At 36.2% G+C, this 21,004-nt stretch overlaps 2 protein-coding genes across 4 annotated transcripts in view; both read right to left on the bottom strand.

Moving 5' to 3' along the window:
* LOC138304664 (probable imidazolonepropionase) overlaps positions 1-21,004 on the bottom strand; it is a 35,467-nt gene that overhangs the window by 14,007 nt on the left and 456 nt on the right. The gene's annotated exons all lie outside the window — the stretch shown is intronic.
* On the bottom strand, positions 14,234-20,622 carry LOC138304665 (tripartite motif-containing protein 2-like). Of its 3 annotated transcripts, XR_011205616.1 has the most exons (4): positions 20,474-20,622; positions 18,984-19,074; positions 15,566-17,151; positions 14,234-15,532 (listed from the first exon to the last, which is right to left on the bottom strand). XR_011205616.1 is itself a non-coding variant. In XM_069244855.1 (3 exons), exons 1-3 carry the CDS (start codon positions 20,519-20,521, stop codon positions 16,001-16,003), a joined length of 1,290 nt encoding a protein of 429 aa, XP_069100956.1. In that variant the 5' UTR covers positions 20,522-20,622; the 3' UTR covers positions 15,548-16,000. The 3 variants fall into 3 exon arrangements, 2 of the variants coding, with proteins under 2 accessions (XP_069100956.1, XP_069100957.1); XM_069244855.1 differs by lacking the exon at positions 14,234-15,532 and having other exon boundaries at positions 15,548-17,151; XM_069244856.1 differs by lacking the exons at positions 14,234-15,532; positions 20,474-20,622 and adding an exon at positions 19,555-19,705 and having other exon boundaries at positions 15,548-17,151.

The following is a 21,004-nucleotide window of genomic DNA, read 5'->3' as shown; positions in this document are numbered from 1 at the left end:
ACAGCAACAGGAACAAGGAGAAGATTTGGAACAAATAGATTCAGAAGATATGTCATCTTGCGACGACTGTGGTATCATGTTTCAAGATGTACATGATTAACAGAGACATGTGAAGAACTGGTGTCCCTAAAATGAATCACGTAAAAGGAAGCTTCAATCAAACGATGAAAACGAACCAGTGGTCAAGAAATGGTTATCTTTTGAGAGTTTACATGACGACGATATGGAAAGTGAGGAACATGAGGTTTTTAATGCCATTATGGAAAAGCCAAGTCAGCAAACGAAGAAGAATGGAATAAAAAGTAATATAAATATGTAAATGAAGGCATTTCTGATAACGAAGCCAAAGTGATAACAGAAGAAAAAATAAGATCTAAAGACATGGACCTATTTATCAAAGACTATAGATCGATTATCATGTCCATTCTTCAATTACGAAATGGAAAAATTCACGAACACGTCATGGAAGATGTGACTGAATTTATCGGATTTGAAGCTCATAAGGCGATTAGTATGGCACTCAAAAAGAACCGTCATGTCTTAGAAGAGATGTGGAATGATAATGAGGAGGGTGAGGAAGGAGAGGATGATGAAGAGGAAGGGAGAGAAGAGAAATCTGACGAGGGTGAAAATTGATATAAATAGGCCATTTATCTTTATTACGTCAGTATTACATGTAGCACTTGACAAAGTAGAATGTCTTCTGGTTAAAATTATCTAAAAGACATTTACTTTAATCCTGTCAATGCAGGGAGTTTCTCTGGACCTGACAAACTATATAGATATGTAAGGAAAGCTGGAAAATATGTCATCAGCAAATATAAGATAAGAAAATGGTTACAACGACAAGAACCTTACAGTCTCCACGAGATCACCCCGACGGAACAAAATTTTCGTGACGGGGATCGATGACCAGAGGCCTGCCGATCTCATGGACATGGTCAAGTTTAGGAGTGAGAAGGATGACTATTCCTACGTGCTCGTCGTCATTGACGTAGTGAAAGACAAGAAGGGAACGTCTGTGTCTAGAGCCCTGCAAGACAGATTAACCCGAGGGAGACAGCCTAATCGTTCAGAACCGACAAAGGTCAGGAATTTAGATCAAGAGAGGTCAATGCAGTCCTACAAAAATATGGTATAACACATCTCTACGCACAAAACGAAACAAAGGCAGCTGTTGCAGAGCGTGTGATCAAGAACATCAAATCTAGACTGTATAGATATTTCACACACGAGAGAAACATCAAAAAACATTAGACCTTTGCCGATAGTTACAATCATATGTATCATCGTACCATCGCTTTGGCTCCGGCTAATGTAACAAAGGACAAGGAGACGTCCAACTGATGGAGAATGTATTGGCCAAAGAAGCCGGCTTTCTTGAGTAAAACGAAGAAGACTCGTAAACCATTTTAATTCAAGGTCGGAGATTAAGTTAGATTGACTCATTTGAAGAATGTTTTTACGATATAATATGATCAAAGATGGACGGGCGAAATATTCACCATTTCACAAAAGATACTTCGAAGTGGTCTCCAACTATACAGACTCAAAGACCATGGCGATGACGAGATTAAAGGGACATCTTATCTGTCCGTGCTACAAAAAGTGGATGTCAGGGATCAAGATATGTGGAAAGTCGAAGGAATACTGAAAACAAGAGGAAAAGGACAAAACAGACAATACTTCGTGAAGTGGCTTCATTGGCCAAAGAAATTTGATTCCTGGATACGCGCGTCTGATTTAACCGATTCGTAGGAGAGTGAACTATCCTATAAAGGTCCAATATCAGGACCATGTTTGATGAGAAAGGGTGTACATATACACAGATCATCCAAGTACCATTACACGGGTGAAAGATGGCTCTCATTTACTTGTGTTAATTGGCGTGGGATGGCTCTCCGACCAACGTTCATTCTGTCGCGACGGGGAAAATAAAATTGTTTGTACAAATACTGTAGTTATGATTCGTAAAACTAAACAAGATATTATGGTCATCGCTACGTCATCGATTGGTACCCCTAGGGGTGCCTTTTGGGTGGGAGATGGGGTGCAGCTTATTTATATTATTATACCTCACCGATGAGTCACAGTCGCTGATTGGTCGAGAGACGTCACGTGTGAGGGCGACAAAACATCGAGTATCCCGCTGAACGTCATGTTCAAAAATCATGTTTCCCCCATGCGGAGCCCCTCGTACATTTAGCAAGAGTTATCGTTCGTGTAACGGAACTCTCCGAGGTATTCCGATAACAAATAAAATGGATGGCAGACGACGCTTTCGTCCGAGGAAATGTATTAATATTCTTGTGATAAAGGATACAGATAACACAATTACACTCCATATTATGTTTATATGATGTAACATGCTAAAGTGAGTTGATTTGGACTGAAAGATGCGGTAGGTCTAACTTCTGATTTAACTATATCTATAACGTTAGCTCAACACGGCAACAGTGTTCTGGGCAAACAACTTAAAATCTAGCCATTACGTTAGACTTGTATTTAAGCGAGAGAAAAACTTTATTTGTTCGGTATAATAAACAATTTATTGCCCTGACGGTAGGGAGACATGACGCTTAGTTTACCCGCGGCAAGTCATATTTCCCTCGGGCTACGCCCTCGGGAAATATGACATGCCTTGGGTAAACAAAGCGTCATGTCTCCCTACCGTCAGGGCAATAAATGTATAATATTACATCATGAGACATGACGTCAGTGGTACCCCTTTCTTCTGAGGGGGTGTCACTGGGAAGGTGTGGGGATGGTAAGGTTCAAAGAGGGGAGGAACTGTGCCAAAACACCCACTTTTATATTACTATTTGACGTATATTTATATGGTACATGTATATATCATCAATAAGAAGCGTAATGGACTGTTTTATCGATACAGTGTATGTCCGTTTCAAATGCCGTCTTCTTTAAAGTTATATTGCTACTAATTTCACTGCAACGCAAAAGCATATGTTGGCCTATAAGAGAGCCAAAAGCAATGGATCATATATTATTGGTTTTGAATAAAGCGGCTTCAATGACCGCCATGTTCATTGACTTCGGGTTTTGTCAGATTCCGAATCGTATCACGTGACTTAAGTTCGACATGACCTGCATGTGGTGAGCAAGGTAACTAGCGTAAGCGCACATGTGTTTATTTACGTTTTCCTCTAGGCTAATATGAGCAAATTATGCTGGTATATGTCCATAGAATGACTATTTGAAACATCAACATTACACATTGCCGCACAGTATTGTGTGTCTCAAATATTGTAATGTGCGAGCATTATTTTCTTTGTAGATCCAGTCTGCTGAGGTTGACCACATGTTTTGTTTATAAAAATTGTTGACATTTTCTCTTGGATTCACAACTCTCGTGTTACTTCGAGATTGTCGCAAGGATGCTCTTTCGAGCCTATTTTTCACGTGTACACGTTAAACAGATTTTTTACTTTTATAATTAAATACACTTCAAGTGCTGCAACTATAAAAAGTGGTAAAATTAGAGAGTTTAAAACTCAAACAGACGGAGAAAATATGTATAACACTTAAACAGTTTTCACTATGATAAAAAGGGCGAAAGTGATAGACCACTGCATACCGCCTGGTATACCTTTCCGAGACGACTTTTGATTTTTAAAAATGGGAATATAAAACGAGAATAATAATCTTATAAAGCCGCAAATATTAGACAACGTACAATTAATACGGCTTCCATCACTTTCTGAACAATTTACTTTTAATTAAGATAAAATAAATGTTGATTTCCATAACGCGGGTCGTCTTATGTTCTCCGCCATATGGTCTTCGCTTTAGTTGACTAGCACAGACGGTGTAACATAGGGAATCTTGCATTCGTTAGGTTTTGTAACCTTATCTTAGTCCATTTTCATATCATATTTCTTATTATAGTTTTTTTTCTTTAATCTTTTTATCTTTTATTCGGAAAAATATTGGGTATTTAACTAACAAATGCATGAACTAATGGTAACATTTAAACACTACTATAAATATATTACTGTAATTGTTTAGTGTAAATAGATGATCAAGTTCAATTTATTCATCGTCGGTAACCCACGCTAGCTACGTTACGGTTTTAAACACACCCCTGGATACCACAATGTTTAAATTCCATCACACTCCGTTTATACCGCTACGTTCAGTAGGCTAATTATATGTGGGCTACCGACGATTTGTCAAGATGTATGAAACGGGGCGTAGTGGAGGAAAGACACTGTGGTTTCCGAGGATGGATTTATTATCTATTATGGACATTTTTGGGGGTCCATATGTTGTTATATCGCCAGAGTTAAAGTGAACAGTCGGGCAAGGATGGCTAAAGTCGGTAAAACTGGTGTGAATGTATCCAGTATAATTTCTTATGAAATGGAAAAATAAAATCTCTCGTCAAAATCTGTCTGCGTACGAAGAAATTAATTTAAAATATGGGAATTCTAAAACGTCCTCCCGGCTCACTATGTCCTGGTTACATTTCCACACAGCCTCGCTTTCAATTTTTTCAACTTTTCTTTACTTTAATGGTCAGAACTGGGAAACTAAGCAGAACTTGACCGTCGTATTAATATGTGAGAACTTTCGGAAGGCCAATGAACGCATTTAGACTGGTTTTCTTTGCCCGACTATTCACTTTAAATAAAATTAATAATCACCGAGATCTATCCTCGGTAACCCAGGCGGTATAGACACTAATATAACGTTAATATCCCCTGGGAGCAACCGAGACCTTCATCGAACTCCTGAATAATTAATGAGGCATATTCATTGTTGATCAGTGTATACAATGTACGTAGCGTAGTGTAGTGCGATCACCCGTGAGTCTCCGACGTTGACCGAGACCTTAAAATTGTTTTTTCTGCAAAGGGTGATATAACACAATATGGACCGAAAAAGGTCCATTATTTCTATTTTAGATATAATATTTTTAACTAGAGAACTTGTAAATAGGATGTTTTTTAGCTGAATATTTTAAAAAATTTCTTCAAAAAAAATTCATACCAACAACTTAGCATGACGGATCCGTGCAGTGACCGTCGATTGATTATTTTGTTGACACGAAAAGGTGTGAACTTGATACATGTATCGACACACCAATTCCTTCCAATGTGGACGTGAGGAGACGTCGGCGGAAATAAAAGGACAGAGGTATTTTAACATGAAACCGGCCTCTAAGCTAAAAAGTGTCTTCAAAAGACAACACAATTGCCAAGCACTTTGATCTGGAGAACCATAAGGTCTAAGCTAGGTGATGATACCACAGTCAGTTTTGCCTGGAGCCAATGACCAGGACTTGGACATTACATGTATGTAGATAATCGGGTATACCTTCTACAGTAGTCTGTGACACGTAAATATAATGACTTGTATTTTATGGATATCAATATCAATATATGTCATTCGGTTTTTCGTGAAATATCATAACGCTGGCTGTTGAATAACATTATTTTATATTTCCGTCTGTCTACGTTTTTCTCAATTCTTTGAACTTAACATTATCTGTTTGAAAAAAATAGTGACACAAGTAAATTAAGACCTCTTATAACTTTAAGGTACGGATGTATTTTTAATCGCCGCATGAATTGTGCATGCATATGTGCTTGATCGATGGTTTCAGAAGTAAGTAACTTGATATATAAAAAAAATCCCCATAGAAAAACAATAGAAAGTATAGCCCGAGATAATCTGGCCCTGACACCAGACTTAGACATTATGACAGATAGATGTCTGGTTTAGGAAACCAGACATCTATCTGTCATAATGTCTAAGTCTGGTGTCAGGGCCAGAGTATCTCGGGCTATTGACCTAGATAAGATTATAGTTTAGTGACCTGAAAACCTGTTATAACACCAGGCCCCGATTTTCCAAAATAAAACTAAGTAAAAAACTGACTAAAATCAAAATTTTGCACATACTATAAAATAAAGAGAAAAAAATCGTAGTTAGTTCTATAAAATACTATGCGTAGTATTTGGTGACCCATTTCAATTCACTAAAAATGAAACTAGAATATGTGGTTGTTTTATCGACTGGTCTATATATTTTCAACGGCATGGAAATCCGACACCAAAGTCACATTTAAATACCTGTACATGTAGTTATTGTCCGTGAACTGGCTTCATCACTCTCTTATAACTAATGCGTTTTGATATCATAATAATAAGAATTTTAGACTTAAAAATTTGGACGAATACATAATTATCTACATTTACATATACGGCTTTCAAGTATATTATATTGTGTAGGTCAAGCAAAAGTGTACAGTATGTTATTTACGATAGCATTTGTACGTACATATAAAGCCTAATTGAAAACCAAATTACGTTAGCGTCATTGTATAACTACTCATTACATAGCCATGTTGTTAATTATTATACGGATAAGTCCTAATGAATAACAATGTTGTCCTATGTTATACAGTAGCTACCTTGGTATCAAATGCATTAGGTATTGGGTATCATACCCAAATATTGACGTTTGTTATCCATATGTATTGTTTAATAACTCTCCAATAACCATTGTATACAGTCGACTCCAAGGACTCAATATACATCAGCCTGTGTTTGAGTTCTACACTGCTTCAAGATACACATCATTACTTTAGGCCACTTGTTGAGTACAGAAAATCAATAAAATCAAAAATGCAAATTACGCGATTGTTATTATATAATTCGAAATAACATCCTAATCCTATGCATAAAAATGCATAATGAAATCTCAATTTTGGTTGATATTGCAAATAAAAATGAAATAAAACAAATTAAATAGAAAGGTAAGCGATAATTGCAAGCTAGGCAAACCAGATAATAATATGAATAATTACATGCAATAAGAAAAGGCCAGTTGTTTTTATGGCTTTTCACCATTTGTGAAAAGACCTATTGTTTTCGTTAAGTTTCTTATTCTTATTATTATTCTTTTTACAAGCTAACCGATACTTACATTATATATATCATTGGCTTCTTAGGTAAAATCTGTGCTTTCGTTTAAATATCACATACAGTGTATATAACAATAATGATAATAAAAAAGCTAATCGATTTTTATAACATATATGTAACAGTATAATTCATTTTTCACAAAAAAAAATGCAGGCAGCCACTTGAAACGTCATGATATACACCTGCAAGGTCTCCAATACTTTAAATGACATACATATGCATCAGTTTACATGAAAATGTTAAAGTCATAATTTGCGTGCCCCTTGTGTTTTGGCTGAGGTGACCAAGATTGCATTTTACGGTCTCAGAATAGCAGTTTAGACTGCTTGTTTTACACATGTTCATAGAAATTTAACTGTCGAAAACAGATATATCGAAATTTAATATCCGATGAAAAGTTACATAATATAAGACCACGATAGTGGGTAGCGATAGGCCAAGAACACCTCCTTGCAAGCGATGTATGGTATTTGCAAATTATTTAGTCTAGATGAAATAAACGATTATTCTAATTACTGGTTTATGTAAAAAATGAATGTACTTGCAATATTTCCAACGTTGGACATATTTATTTTGCTATAATTAATATCGATGCTGCTATCGTTTGTGCGATGAGATGAGATGAGGAGGTTTTGCTGGGTCATCTCGGTTTTCCATGTCGACACCAAAATAAAACTTGTATTGTAAGATAGTGACCGTGTATTCTGTTTTTCCTGCAACTTTTTCATTATACATACAGAAGATGGTATTCAAAACGAAAGCAAATTGCCTGTTATTTACACGATTTCGCTCAAAGCGACACGCTTCTTTGACGATCAAGAAAAGAATGCATTCACTAAACCGAATGAGTGTTCTATTAGTTACACAGTTTGTTAGTGACCTAATACGGAAAATTGGGTCTAAAATAAAGTTGTATCGAGCGAGGCGAATTAGGTCACTAACAAAATGTGTAACGAAGTAACTGCAAAATGCATTTTGTACTGAGTATGGAAACCAAAACGACTCAAAACTTAAAATATTTTTCACTTCATTGAAGACTCGAATGCGTTGTCATGGTCCATTTCTACTAAATAATCCTAAACAAGTGTTGCCGATTTCGGTTTGCTTTGAAAGTGGTCATCAGCGCTATCATTCAAACATTTTGTCTCCATCTCGTCGCGAAGCGTTACTTGACCGCCATCTTGTTGCTAATGACGTTCGGGGGCAAAGAACGATAACTCTATCGTCCAAACCTGATACGATTTTCTACTAACCTAATACGACTATATATTGGATATCATATGACGTCATTTTAACCAATAGGAATGCAAGATTCTTGTCTGAGGCGGGATAAACCTTTTTACTACCGTGGGAAATATGTAAGCGACGTCATTCCGGTAATTGTGACGTCACTGTTTGGCGGGACTGACTGCCGTTTCATTCACTCCTACTAAAAGTGACGTCACTGGGATGTTCTAGACTGGTTCCCGCCTCAGTTACCTCCCTTGCGTACGCTTCACTGAGGACCGGTAGCGAGTAGCCATCTTGAGTGGGAATTCCAACTCCAGAGTAGTGCGCATCATTTCCGCGCATGACATGTCATCATGGAGACGGCTACTTCCGTTAAGAGAAAATAACGTCATTAACGTCGTTCCTATGAACACTCTAAACTCTGTTAGCACGAAATGATTTCAAAACTTAAGATCTTATTTACTTTTGTTTATATATCGTTCAAATAAATTATTTATTCTTTACGTTAAGATCCGTCGCTTCGTGCGTAAAGGGGTTTCCCACGCCTAAAAAAAGTGATGCCAGCGAACCGGATATGTAGATTGACCAATCAAAAAAATCATCATGGTTACCCGCTACCGGTCCCTAGTGAGCGGAGCGCAGGCTGGCGGAGAGTAGAGAACTAAGGGAAGGGAAACAGTCTATGGAATGTTCGGGATCAAGTCATTAAAAGAAATTGAATTAAACGAAAGAAATTAAGCATATATTTACTGACATCGTAATATTTTCCTATTGCAACTATTACAGGAAATTCTTATTGTCCAGTATCGAGGTCTGTGCCAGACTAATGTCGATATTAGTGAAAATGCATTGTTTCTGATATTGTTCCGCTTCCTTTGTTGACTTTAAATTCGTAAAATGAACTTAACCCATGAAGGGCGTCAGAGCGCTAGTTTTCAACGGGAACAAATACCGTAGTGATAAAGACCTTCCAAGTATGGCAACAGTAAATATTTGCATCAGGGAAATAGGGACACAAAATGTCGATTTTCTCCAAAAGTAAGTAAGTTATACTACATTAATTTTGCTGGAACACTTAAAAAAAGTTCTGATTTCAGAACAATTGGAATTAATATGAATTTTAGGCAATGCCTCAGAAGAGTGCAGCTACTTATAAAAAATGTAAATATAGAATATCTAGTTAGGATTATAACCTCAAAAGTAAGGTCAGTCAATTGTTGCGGTTGGGATAAAGTATTGTTGCGGTTGGGATAAAGTAAGTTTGTTTGATTGTTTATGACAGTTTTGAATACACGAAATAAATGCGTACTCCCATTACTTCACTCAGGTATTTTAACGATGGTGATATCACAACAATGCTACAAATTTTACTTTTCAAATGTGAAATAATGCATGGTATATAGTTTGTACACAGATATATTAAATGTCACGGACAAGGTCGCGGATTAAAAAAGGAAAACTTATATTTTTTTCTTTCCATTTTAACGAACATTATTTGATTTAATACATGTGTGTTAAAAGATCAGTTTGATATTAAATAGTCTTATTCTCCGTACAAGTACAGATTCACACGACCTTGTAATTTTAACCCCTTGAAATACTATGACATTCCAGAGACGTCAGTAGTATACAAGTAATGGTGCAATTTGGGGTACCCTGCTTTCTCATTCAACGAAATGTTCCCGTGCCAGGTACCCATTTGCTTCTCAACGTACAAAAAAAAATAGGATTGTAGTGTTTTACCTTAGGTCACTTCTGTATAAATATTTGGCCGATTCAAACTGATCTTATCATTCCAAAAGTAATGTCCAAGCTGACATAATATTCGTCCACATACCCACTGGACGATGGTGTTCAAAAACATATTAATACATGTCTGAAACTACACCATGTTTTAATTTAATGTTTTACACTAGCAAAAATGATCGAAAACACCGCTAAAACATCCCAAGTTCATAGATAAGTTTACCATTATCCAAAACATTATAGGTTTTGAGTGACCAAAAACCACAACCGTGATAGATTTTACTTTAAAGATTTTACTTTATGCAACCGCAACTTCATTTACCGAAATTTCAATTTGCTTTTATGTGCAAACTTCAAGACAGAAATGTATGACATTCGGCTGGTTTGTTTTTAGTATATAGCAATGTAATTGGAAAGTGTTAAAATCAGGAATTCAACTAGAAACTTACTGAATTTGATTTAATTACAACAATTCCTCGGTGACCAAAATATTCACGAAGTGTAGTGACTGTATGAAAACTTTCAATTAAAGTCCAATGTAAATTTTAAATCTACAATGTCTGTTCCACCAAGTGGCTACCTCATTTGTTGATTAATTCAGCAGAATTCCGTATTTGTATTTTGACAATTTTGTGACCTACCCTCTGAAATTCCTGCATTCTTCCGGAGTTAACCGCAATCTCTGCGTTACCTCAACCGCAACCTCCAAAGTACGGTTGGACACGGTGAGAATGAGATTTAAACTGTTTTAACTTGTAGTCCAATTATTGATTTTTAGTAAATGCTATTCTTCGATATTTGCGTCTAGCAGTCGTCATACACAGGTCAGAAAGAAATATTCAACTGGATTATTTCATTTCTCCGATCTTGTTTTTCTCCAAAACGGAAAACTTGGCAACATGCCCTGTATCAAAAATGCGCGGGAATATGTGGCGTCATCTTAAATTTAGCACCAAGCTTCCTGACGTCACGGCTGACGGTGCCGTGCGCTTGACAACACACAGACAGTATATCATTTTGACAAGTACATTTATTGTGTCGTTCTTATCCTTGTGTAGTTATCTAAAACTACTTACAGTAATTTCAAAGTGTATCCTGGTGATACGTACGCGTTTTGCCTACAGAGAAAATTTAAAATCTCGTTGTGCTGATAACGAGAATTAAAACATGGCTGCCTGCATGGAGGCGCGAGACTTTTCCCGCGGGGCACGATTTCAAAGTCCAAGGGGTACTGGAATGTATTGGAATCTAAATGCTCACACACGTGTTATGGTTAGTAGAGCTTCTATGAAGATACCTCTTACAGTATTTCTCATATAATTTTAGGCAAAGCCTATCTGAGAGCGCAGCTGTTTTGTTTTTACTATATAGCTTATAGGGTTCGCTGAATAACTGTACTGCTAGAAACCATTTACAGAATTATTAATTATTAGAATCATAGCTTTGCTGAATTACTGGTATTGAGTTTATAACAAGAAAAACAATATTGAACACAGAATACTTCTACTTTCACTTTCTGCAAAAATACGTGACTGCGGCTACAAATTATATCTCATTGTCATTCTCCGTTGCCAGGCGGAAAATTCCGAAGCAACTTCTAACGTAAAACGGCTTTTAAATTAAGATTCAGGGCAAAGTGTAATTGTTAGATTCAGGTAAGAATAAATTGGAAGGTTTATCTTTCACTTATGTTTTCGTTTTGAATATTTCCAAGCGTTACTTGTTTGTAATCACACGAGAGTGTGATTTTGTAATCCCGCGAGAGTGTGACTTTGGATACTGTCTTGCGCGATGCTGGACCTTGTGTTGACCTCCTGTTTTCGGTTTTTGAGAAAGTTTTCTAACTCTACATATTTGGATGATTTACATAGAATAACGTTACCGAGACACCTGTATCACAAGAGTTCGCTGCGGTCTCTATTATTATTATTATATATAATGTAAGTGTCACGAGAGTGATTAACGTGGATATGTTCTCTTCGTATAAAAACTGCTACGACAACTATAAACAGCTTATAGTTTATTTATACACAACAAACGGAGACAGATAACCTGAAATAAAAAGAACAATACCTGACAATACATAGGGACACATAAATGTACCAGCTATAATATTCCATGCATATACTGTAAAGTAATAAATATAATATACAGGTATTTATTTATTATATATTTATAGTAAATTCTATTCTAATTTCATGGTTATTACATTTAGTTTAAAATCACTTTACCCTATACATTACCCTAAACTAACGGACCACGTGCGGTCCTTTGTTATAAATATACATATTATTAAGGTTTATGGACAAGTCATTTAAAGACGTTATAACAGAAAACTATTAAGTATATTGATTATATTGCATAATGAAGAATAAGTTAATTACTTTATTTCTAGTTATATATTAAATAAGCATACCTTTCAACACTGTGGCCGTAAAGCAAACAGGCTTCCAGCTATAGGTGGTATCTGTCCGGTGCCTATTTTCCACGTAATGTGCGGTCACGCTTCCACCACGGTGGGCGTGCACGTGCAAGGACAGGGTCAATGTGACACACTCAACCAATCCATTCACTCACCTCTCATACGTCATCATAACAACTTACATACACACACATTTACATGTACAAGACATTTCATGACACAAGGACATGTAAATTCAGACAATAAACAGCGCATGTAGTTTTAAGACCTGTATAATACATTTTATGTACACAGTGAATTCAAACACAGCGACATAAGTTAATTATTCTTCTTCTTGTTTTTGTGAACGCTTTATCGGACAAACGGTAGGACATAGGATAAAAACTATTTCAGTAAGCTTAAGCCATGTAACTGAAGGTGTTCCATGAACAAAATTAAGAAGGTCAAAAAATCCAATATGGCCGCCATTCATGACAGAAAACCTTAAAACACAAAAACTGCTATAACTCAAACAGTATGAAAGCTGTTTCAAATCTGAAGGTATGTTATTGTAGGAAATGGACGTATCTACCTTTTTGGGTTACATTTAGATACAAAATATGTCTCGTTAAAAAGCTTGCTAGAGGTCAAAAGTTTACCTAATGTTACTATTTTTAATTTTTTTTTTCATTATTCAGTTTTCGTCATTTTTTTTATTACGTCAATGCAGTATGCCATTTTGAAGACTTTGATGTCTTCAAACTTAAAATTGGTCCATTAATAATTATTTTATGGCATAATCAGTATTTAACTAAGAATTGTTTTGCAAATTTCGACAATTATATTTTAAACATCCCCTCTGATTCCACCTGTCCGATCAAGCCCATACTCATACAAGATCTTCTACTTAACACCGTAACCAATTCCTGTTTATACCCGCAATGACATCACTTCCTGTTTAACCTTGACAGCCAGAACTCGTTAACCACTGATCCAATTCCTTTCATTTTTTTTCATATGTTATGTAGAATATCATACTGAGAAACTTTGTAATTGTACATTTTTCTCTAAAATGTCAACTTCCAGTTGATCATTGACTCATTACCAAGTTTGTAAATATAAAAGACCGTGACCTTCATTCAAGGTCACTGTCACTAACAATCTTAAAATCTTCAAATTACTTCTTGTGAAGTTCTGAAATTGCACAGACCCTGGAACTGGACGTATAGGTCGTCGACACAAAGCGCTACCAAGTTTGTTAATATTAAAGACCTTGACCGGAATACATTTTCGGTGAAAGGCCCGGCAAATTGTCCTGGTGACAATTTCTAGTTTTTTGGGTTTTTTTTTCTCTTCCTATCCCTGGTTTACATGATTTTCTATTTTAACAAAAAGATATGCAAATATTTAAACAAAAGATATCATAATTTTGAATCATGCATTGATGTTAAAACATACTTTTATAAATTCATAAATATAATTGACTGAAATCAGAAACAAAAATTAAAAAAATATTAGAGAAATTTGAAAATTTGTAAAGCCAGGCATGTTTCCTTGGTTTACTTCTTTTAAGTGTTTTTCTTAAGCTTAAAGTCTTTAGGAACTATTTTCCCCTAAATTTTTATAACGTACCATCGTTATCTCCTTATATTGGTTTATGTGTAAAAAAAAACAAGTGCAATTGTTGATACAAAAGGCACAGAGAGCCTGTATCGCTCCCCTGGTTTGTTTCAGTAATAACAAACACTATCTAGATTCTAAAAGAAGATAAATGATTTTGTTGAGACAAGAGGAACAGAGGGCCTGTATCGCTCCCCTGATCTGTTTCAGTAATAACAAAGACTATCTGGAATCTAACACAACAGTGTTATATAATGCATTTATGGATTCAATGTACATGAAGCAGTCTCATTTAAAAGACAATTTATTTGAAAGCATATCAAGTTGATATACATATGATTTTCATGAATATCCATTCCTATCGTTCAAAGAAGAAATCTTGCTAAATTAAATCTGTCCCTCAAGCCCTCAGGAAATTAGCTCAATTATTTGTAAAGTTTTGAATTACCAACCCTTCAGGATGCCACAGACACAGTATGTGCGATTACATTCATAACTTTTTAGAAAATAGGTAAAATAACAATATTTGTAACATTTCTAAATGCTTGGAATAAAATTATTTTTCATATGATATTCATGTTAGTCTTTCTATAAATTTACATAACACTACATATCCGAAACAAATTTCCAAAAAATCATTAATAAAAATAACTCAACAACATTATTATCAATATAATACCTGGTAGCTGATATGGTAAGATGATATGTCAACACCAAGGAATTGAAAGAGTCCCGTTCAACTTTGTCAACAGCTTAGGTTCATATCACCGCTATTGACTACAGCGTCAGCTACTTATGCCAGATTTACACTATGTTCCCGGCGACCACGGTAGCCCCGTTTGCCCGAAAACATGGTGCGTTGTGGAATTTTGGCTATTTTTGTCTCTGTATTCAAGTTGAGCTAGGTCTTGTGAAGTTTTGCCACGGTCTTTTGCGGATTACGTGGTGGACCGTGTTGTTCCCGGAGGTTAAAGGTACACTACCGCTTTCGCAAGGTCTATCAAGGATACCACTACGTTTTCTCTAGGCCTGTTACGATCTGATGAGGTCTGCTACGTTTTACACGTTTTAATCAAGCTCTGATACGTTTTTCACGGTCCACCAAGGCTTACTAGGGATGAAAGTCTGATGCAGGGCTTTTTTGGAGCAAATGAAACAATATTTATTGTCGAAAATGTCATTTCAAACATGTTTTAATTACATAATTATAATAATTATAGCCAAGTGTTTCTACGCAAATATTTTTTTTTCTGTAATGGTTCTCAATTAATATGCCTTTTGCAAATATAGCTTTGGTATAATTTGATGGTTTAATTGTGTTTGATAATGACTATTTCTATTTATTAATACAAATAACTCCATGAAGTAGCAAATATGTACCAGGCCAGAAAATGATACTCCAACATATATTACTTACAACGTAAGACCGAAATAAGACGTAACACGCCGTATCACGTCGGGCTTTCAACCGCTACTAGCCGTGATGTGCTTTGACAGAACACATCGTAACGGCTATCATCCACCTTGGTTTGCCATCAAAACGTGCAGCCAATCTGCATCAAACGTGGGAAAACGTGGAAAAAAACTCAACAGTACGTCCAAAAACGTGGAAAAAAACTCAACAGTACGTCCAAAAACTTGAAATCACCGTGAGATTCCGGGGAACGTGCTTGCTGCCCGTTCCACCACGGACCGCCTGGAAGTTTTGTTACGGCCTTGTACGCACTGTTACGTTTTGTTACGTCAATCCCGTTTTATTACGTACTGTGGCGTTTGCCATCTGTAACGTGACAGCCGTGGCAATTTTTTGACAGTTTAAAAATCTGGCACGGCATCCACGGTATTCAAGACCGCTTACGTTTGTCTATCACGTCCTTCTGGGCTGTCTCACGTTGTCTCGCGGTCACTACGTTTTGTCCACGGTGGTCTGAAACGGGGCTGCCGTGGCTGCCGGGAACATAGTGTAAACCTAGCATAAGTGGTACGCAGGTCAGACTGTGCCTAGTGGGGAAAACACCAGGGAAGATACATGAACAGAACGAATATCGTGACGTCACACTAGTATTGGTGTTTCTGCTGACGTGACTTTTGATTTGTTGTTTCTCAGATCGTACACCAGAACCTCGTGCGCCTTCAATCCTCCGTGCGTCACCAGAAGTCTGTGATTGGGTGTTAAGTCTACGCCCTGAGGATGATTCACACCGTCCAGTGACATCACCAGATGACGTATGAATTGTCCAGACTTTGAAAATAAAGACACACGATCGTTATAATGGTCAGCAACAATAATGTTTCCTGATTGGTCCGTACATACCCCATAGGGGAATTTCAGCTGTCCTTCAGCTTTTCCGCGCTCACCGATTTTTTGTACAAAGTTTCCTTCTGAATCAAACACCTTGAGACAATGATTTCCCGAGTCACTCACAACGATGTTTTTGCTTGGATCTGTGATGACGTACCTTGGCCGGTCCAGGTATTGAATAGGAGACATACTGTCACCTATTGTCGCGATAAATGTTCCATCACCCTCATGGACCGTTAGCAAATTTGACGACACATCCGACACTAAAATTTGGTTATTTTTACCAATAGCAATCCCAGATGGCGTTAAGAAGTTGACGTTTTTGATCGGCGTTTGGATTTCTCCATTTCGTAAAAACCTAGTTACACACTTAGATTTCCTAGAAGTAACGTGTATTACATCGTCAGCGCTAACAGTCACTGCCCATGGTTCGTTCATGTGATCCGTTCTGTACGCAATAGACGAGACTCCACGTTTGTTGAAATGCAGAACACGATTACTGATCATATCGACTACTAGGCTCCTTCCATCACCAATATAGAGAACATCGCTAGCATCACTAAGGCAACCACCATTCTTATTTCTCGGGAATGATAAGACTACTTCCGGTTCCAAATTGTCTAGTTGGCACTGGTTATCAAATATGAATTGGTGATTTGTATGACCTTCCATGCTCGTCCATGGAGTCATTGCCTCGTTATCAACAGGACCGTTCGATTCAGCACTGTCATCAGAGTAAGACATTTCTTCCGCGTTTTCTTCGCGCATATTCACCATTGCCATGCTTAAATTGGAACGGGATCCCGACGGGGATTTTCGTTTGAATATGCTATCTAAAGTAAATGAAAACCGTCGTCTGTTTGGTGTTGCCTCCTCTATTGTAGCAATATTCGGTGAGCTATCTGAAATAGGCAAAACGAAAAGGAATGACTGTTATATCCATAATAATGTTTAGATATTATAATAAGATATTGATTGTGTCATAGCAAGGTTTTTATACGTTGTATTTTTTCCTACGTTTGAGCATTTAAACGCATTCATTTGGCAATTACGAGCAGATGAAACGAAGTGTGCTAACGCTTCATGTTGAATTTGCCGCTGTCCAATTGGCATTCATAATTCCATAACTGCCAACTGAACGCTGTTCAATACTTATATTTACCTTCCATAACAATTTCCTAATGAACTCTCAAGAGGGTTTGCATCTACTTTCGCTCGTTTATTTACCGACATACAAACAACTCAGCAAAATACTATCCATCAGTAAAAACAATGGGTTGGCCATGATCCATATTAATAATTGAGTTTATCAAATCATATCCTTTCAATTGCACCATCTAAAATATCTCTGTTTACCCTGTACATGACCTTTATGCACTGGGTCACTTCAGACTGTATTTGTTTGTAGTTTAGCGGCGAATACCTGGACGATATCTATGAAACATGTATCAGTATATTATATACAATGAAATCAAGTTTGTTATGAGACCACGAACACACGCGTAAAAATCGACTTTTGTAATTATATTATTACTATTGCTCCTTCAGCTAACGACGAATATTTCTGTTACCCACGAAATAGTTCGAAACCACGCAAGGAAGTACGCACGAATATTTTATGTCATACAGTATGACAAAGTAAATTGAATTTACGAGTCTGAAACGTTGCCATGAATATGTCTTCTCTTATATTCTGCTCCAAGGTCATTATTGAATTTGATACGATCAGAGTACCAGTAACAAGAGGATACAGGAGGATCTCGGTCGCGATAGTCTGATCACGTACACAGGTGTAAATACGATAACCATATGTGGTTATCATAGATGTTTAAAGCTGTTTATAGGGATATTTACAATAAGCGGTATACGTATATGTACATATTAGAAGGGAAGCGATCATTAGTCTTATTTTTTTTAATTTTCGTGTTTTTAATATTGAATTTAAAATAAACTCATACTATCGTTATTTTGCATGCTAGAAGCACAATATTCTTTGAACTATCAATACACATATCAGGATCTCTGGAAGGCTACCCGCTCAATCGAATACGCACGATCATTGCCTGACTGCCGTGTCACAGTGTGTTCTGTGTGATACCTTGGTAACGAGTAGGATTATACGGTTTACGTTAAAGTTTGTTTCATTATAGAACGTTTGATTAATATTTGGAGACCAGAAGAGGGGAGAATTACAACATGTTATATAACATCTATTAAAATAGATGCAAAATATACAATATGGAATATTTTATGAATAATAGGCGCTCCCCACCCAGTACGTACATATCCGTATGCGTAAAGTTCCAGACTTTCGGTTATCTGGACACACAGTAGAATACGCACACAATCACGACTACTGTTCCCTCACGACTAATGGCTAGATTTCAGTATATATCATAATGAGGCCGTTGAATAAAAAGTTGGGATTAGTTTCTGTGATTGTACTATTTGGTCGGAGTCGAAATGAACATCACTTATTGATGATAGTTACGTATGGTGTTGGCTTTAATTTCGCAATTTAGATTAATTTATTTTAATATGCTTGAGACGTTTTTGCGAATTTTAATTTCTGCGATTACTTCAAAAACGCTAAATTTAATCATACCGAGATAAGGTAGTTTACAGTAATCCAACCCCATTTACTACTCTTATTTATGAAGCGTAAGACTAATTATTGAAATATCACTAAATCAATGGATGGTAGATATATTATATGATGGAAAAAATAGTCCACCTGCTCGTACGGGAATCCACTTGCCGATGTAAGCATACGAATAGATGTACTCCCCGCCATTCCAACCTAGTCCGGCTTCCATGAGCAAAAACTGTTTGAAAGGTTAAGTTAAAGTTTAGACCTATAATTAAGTGTATTCCTATCTTGAGTGAAACAGCAATTCAGATTCTATTGATTAAAAATATGTTGTTGTCTGTCGGATTTCTAGCAATTTATAAAGCTTTTTAAAACTTATCTTAACCAAACATGTGATCCAAAATTAATATCGATATTGTCATTAACAAAATCATCTACAGATTCGGTGTGCAAAGTAAAACAATTATTGCCAACGTTATCACTTTTCAAAAAACAAAAATTGAAATTAATATTTGCTTTTTAATGCATAAAATGCTCAATATCGTGCGTACGGAAATAAAAAAAATATAGTCATATAGTTAATATTCTTCAGAAAATATAATTACAGCTACTAATACAATGCACCCATTCAGATATTTCTATTTATTCGTAGTTCAATGTTTTCAAATCAAAATAGATAATCATTGAAAAATAATCATGCTTTCGTTATACTCACTCTCCGAGCTACAGAGACTAGCGGCCTCGCATTGTCTGATCAGGGCTAAATGATTTGCTTCTCTAATTCGTTTCAGACGTGCAGCTGAATCTTAATATCGAATTATTATGCTTGAGTAAAATTACAATATCACTGAAGATGTGTGTGAGAAAATAACAAGAAACTATCGATAGCCCCTGCATCCATGTTATTGTTGCAGTACGTCATAATGTTTTATCATTCGCCATTTGACGGACGTGATGAGACTTAAAGTTGGTTAACGTGATTCCGTAGGTAACGGACGGCGGGATAAGGCCAGCCTAAAGTTCTTGACCAAGTTGTTTAAATTGAAATTATTATGATTACTGTCTTCTTGTCACATTATTAACATGGGTATTTTCGTGCGTGGATATCTTTTGCTACGTACGCCATTTTTCAAACTTTTGTTGTGTTAATTCGCGCTATGTAACTATATAGTCTTTTAATAATTAACTGCATATCAAAATTTAGGGGGAAAAGTGAGTGCATATATAATGTAGGTTCCTATCGACAAAAAACTTGGTAATATATTTAATTGATATAAATAAATATAAAAAAAATAAATGTATTCGAGCGCTGAGGTATAAATCTACGCAGAAATTTAATGAATGCGAAAATTTCTACGACGCAAAAAATTCCACTAAAATTATATTGTTTGAACACTTGTTAATTTGAGAGCTCGGCACACGGATTTGTAGTTATTTATCTAAGTCTGGTTTATTTATGTACACATCTGTTGTGCGGTCCACTACAATCCACTCATACGCTTTTAAAGTAAACAAAAATTATCGCAAGGTCATTCTGACCTAAACATCGGTTCATTGTCACGCTTTCTTTCTATGTTCTTCTAAAATACGTTGTATACTAAATGAATTGATCTCCACCAAATACTATTACGTACCTGACGTAAAATCACCATGATGTCAGTGCACTCTTTGTAGGTTATCATTGTGTGTCCGTTACGATAATACGTGAAAAAAATTTACGTAAACATCTGATTCATTGCCAATCCAAACCCAATGATGGAGTCTAGTCACGATAGACTTCGGGGATTTCAACAGCGTGCATTAAAACAAATAAAAGCAGTTCTAAATTTCACTCAGAATAGAAAATAAGACAACTACATTGGCCTATCAGGAAGCAAAATGGAAACTTATGAAAATACTTAGTAACAAATTCACGTAAAAAGACAAAAACAAAAACACACACTAAGAAATCTACAATTTTTAAACCATCCTCTTAGAACATTATGTTCAGTCACGTATACACTGACTATGAATATGGAAATAAGTTTCAACCCTAGCTACGTCGACGACTTAACAAGATATCATTGAGTTTAAACTTGGGATTTTAAACAGTTTGAACAAACAGATGCTATGATGTTTAGAAATTATTTGTTTGTGTGATGATTTCTATGTTCATGATTGATTTT

Source organism: Argopecten irradians, chromosome 12 (genome assembly GCF_041381155.1).
Source record: "Argopecten irradians isolate NY chromosome 12, Ai_NY, whole genome shotgun sequence".
Lineage (NCBI taxonomy): Eukaryota > Metazoa > Mollusca > Bivalvia > Pectinida > Pectinidae > Argopecten > Argopecten irradians.
Note: the sequence above shows the minus strand (reverse complement) of the source record. Positions and strands in the feature narration are given on the sequence as shown.